This window comes from Epinephelus moara, chromosome 19, assembly GCF_006386435.1.
Source record: "Epinephelus moara isolate mb chromosome 19, YSFRI_EMoa_1.0, whole genome shotgun sequence".
NCBI lineage: Eukaryota > Metazoa > Chordata > Actinopteri > Perciformes > Serranidae > Epinephelus > Epinephelus moara.
Window position 1 is genome coordinate 7,969,737 of NC_065524.1, and position 3,571 is coordinate 7,973,307.

The following is a 3,571-nucleotide window of genomic DNA, read 5'->3' on the forward strand; positions in this document are numbered from 1 at the left end:
CATCATGGTTCTTATATTGCCAGATTCCAGAGAGTCTCCCCTCTTTATATATGGCAGAATATGTCTTTTTCCAACTTGCTATGGTGAGATACATGTAAAAATGTAAGAATTTAGTCACACGGATTTGTTTTTTTTATTGATATAAAAATTAATATAAAATACAGGCACATAGAAGGACATGAAATGATGGCAAATCTGGTTAGCCCAGATTGTTCTGAAAAAAAGCATGTGTATGTAGCCTTTATAATGACTGTGATATGAGCTTAAAAGTAAAGGCAGTAAAAAATACCCCAAAAACGCCTAGAGCCCATAGGGTTAACTTGCTCAAAGACTAATTGGAGGAACTGAAGATATTGGCACTTCTGTGTTGGCTTCATTTTTCAGCTCCAAAGGTTGGCACCTAGTATTAGCAAAACTGAAACTTGAGATTTTCATTGTTTTGGTCTCATTTCCTCTGAACATAGGAGTGACTTTTAAGTCACAGCTGCACTTCATGGCTGTCAGAAACTTGACTTTCGTAATTTGAGAGCTGTATCCCACCTGTATGCGAGCTTCGTTGAGCTTGGTGATACGAGCCAGCTCCTCTCTGTAGTAGATGTCAGGATACTGGTTTTGTCCAAAGGCCACTTCCAGCTGTTCCAGCTGCTTGTGGCTGAAGGTGGTGCGGTGTCGTCTCCTGGCTGGGGAAGGGTAGGCCCTGCTCCGCCTGCCAAGGCTGACACCCATGGAGGTCTCACACAATGACCCTTTCCTCACCGACTCTCCTATATCTGTTTTCAGGAGGGAGAAAAAGAGTTTGCATAGATGCTGAAAAGACTTTTACTCTTACAGAGAAAAATCTCCAGCTCCTGTTACTTGAATTACTTGGCATGATACAAAAAATGGCCAGGACCTGTAAGGACGCATTTCACCGATGACTGTCTCAAAAAAGAGGGATTACGCTGACTTTATGGTTCCCACTGCCACCAGGCAACCTGAGAGCCTCAGAGCTTTAGCTGCTAAAGACGAGCTCGTGAGAAAAAGATACCAGAAACTGGAGGATTTGACCAAGATTATTACCACAAAGTGACTAATCTGACAAATTGATGTATTGAGTTGACCTTGTCTGTTCACATCGGTAAGAGCAGTAAGAGAAGAGACAGAGAGGGCTGATTTGATGATAGGTATTAAAATTGTAAACTAATCTGTCTCACAAAGACTTTCATTCTCTTAGTTACTTTAACCAAACCTGGTTACATATCCATATGGTTGAATTTGATTATTTAGGACAAACCTAAAGGACTTGAATACTGTTAACAAAGTAAACATTTTACATTGCTAATTGGCAACTTGGCTAACTAATAAACTATTAGGGACAGAACAATAGGATGTTATGTAAGGCTAAAAGCTTAATTTTAAAGCATCTACGAGGCAACATGTTGTGCCAGTATCAAAAGTGACATATATAACAGTTTTGAGATGATGTTAAATAAATTCAATATGGTTTACAGTCCTCTACAAAACCATGTTTACAGCTTGTAAACCATCATACAACACTATAACTTCATACTAGTTGAATGAGACAACACCTGCAAAAAGTAACTTAAATAACTTTCAAGAAACATGCAACAAAAATTGCCAGAAATTTACTTTTTCTGCAGGTGTTATTGTAGAGAAAACATGGATGACATGATGGACTGATAATAAACAGACTAATACACATTTACATACAGTATTTTTCTTTACTCACCTGCGGTGGAGCTGACAGTAGCCATGTCAGAGTAAAGCTCTGCACAGTCCTGGTGGCTCCTTGCTGCGCCTCCTGCTACCTTTACCTGGGCCATCACTTCAGGTCTGCTCACTGATGGGACGACCTGCACCGTCTGAACCCACCGACAGACATATGTCGTGCCCCATGTCCCACCCACCTGATTTACCTTTACCTGTGTGAGTGTCTGCGTCAGTCGGGGGGTTTATTGGCACTTCCTACATTTCCTTCATTTTGCAGAATGCCTTTTTAAGACACTAAGAGAAGAAACCATAAACTTTTTGCTTTTTGACTATTCTGGTAGTAAATGCATAGAAATACATCAGTCTGGACAAGTTTATGAAACATTGGCGGGTGCTGAAGAACTGAGGCAAACTCACTAAAACACATTACAGTTCTTCTTTATGAGGTGCAGTAACTTAATTTATGTGCATCCATGCATTTTTATCCCATTTTAACTGCATATATTGGCAATGAGTGTATGAAGTGTATGTACAAATGTGAGTGGAATGGAGACATTTATCTATTATTTGTATTACTGTTTCATTTTATTAGTATTTATTACATTATCTGTTACTTACAATGACAATAAAGAAATCTGAATCTGAGTCTCTGCTGCAAACTTCACCATGCATTTCATACAGGTCTTATTTCTTCTCCTGCAGGTGGAAATGTCACCAAGGGATTTTATTTAGATGTTTAAGATATCTATATTTGTCCAGGGTCTTTGTCGCATCCATTTTCCATATTAAATGGCCGTCATGTATAACAAAGTAGAGCAAATAGCTGCTATTTTAAAAATGTGTTAGTGTAGACTTTTTCTGTTTAATTATGGAGATACAGAAATACAAATCTTATTTATTCCTTTGTTTTCTCTATTCCACAGAGATACATTTGCATCCCCTGTCCTTGGTTATGGCTTTATAATTTAGCCTGAAAGAAACATTGAATAAATGAGGCTAAAAAACAAATCTGATCAGACAAAAAAGCCTGTAAATTTACATGCATGTGCCTATGTGTGTCCTGTATATACTGTACATCAGAGCTTTAGTAATGATTAAACAATAATATAATACATGATAATATATCAGTAACAGGAAACATTCTGTTGCATATTGAGTACTTTTTGGTACTTTTAGTACATTTTGCTGACAGGACTTATGTACTTCCACTTAAGTAAGATTTTAAGTGCAGGACTTTTAGTTGTAATTAAGTATTTTTACATTGTGGTATAACTTGGGGAGTAACTAGTTACATGTAATTAAATTACAAATAGATGTAATTGTAATCAATTACAGTTACTGAGAAAAACAGCATGTAATTAAATTACACTAATAATCAAAATGTTGGTGATTACAAAAAGGTTACCTCTTAATATATTCTTTACTGTATATGTGGAATATATTCATTTTGTTGCTTTGCATCTTTTTACTGTACTGTTTCAGCTTTAAAGCTCAGTTTAAAACATTTGTCAGTAAAGTAATTAAAAAGTAATCAAATATAATTAGTTACATTACTTTTATGAGGTGATTAAAATATTTGCAGAACTTATTATATTGTATTATAACAGGGTAAATAGTAATCTATACCCTATTATATTTCAAAAGTGCCTTCCTAACACTGATTACTATGTGATTAAAGGACCATAATAGCCTCTTTCCACTGGTGCTTATGTCTGCATTTAGACTGACACATAAGTGTAGAAGTGTTTGTTTGTAAATTGCATCTTCATACATGAGTATGAAAGAACAGTGTTCACTTCATGGGTTGTTTCTGGTGAGATGTAACTCCCTATGTGGCCACCAGATGGCTCTGTGATTCCAG

General features: G+C 36.5%; 1 protein-coding gene across 1 annotated transcript in view; it reads right to left on the bottom strand.

The window, feature by feature from the left end:
• prop1 (PROP paired-like homeobox 1) overlaps positions 1-2,786 on the bottom strand; it is a 7,449-nt gene extending 4,663 nt beyond the window's left edge. The window contains exons 1-2 of the mRNA XM_050071447.1: positions 1,730-2,786; positions 541-770 (exon numbers count right to left, since the gene is read on the bottom strand). Coding sequence (XP_049927404.1) covers positions 541-770; positions 1,730-1,823 — 324 coding nt within the window. The 5' untranslated portion in view covers positions 1,824-2,786. The remainder of the gene's footprint in view (positions 1-540; positions 771-1,729) is intronic.
• Positions 2,787-3,571: the final 785 nt, after the last annotated feature.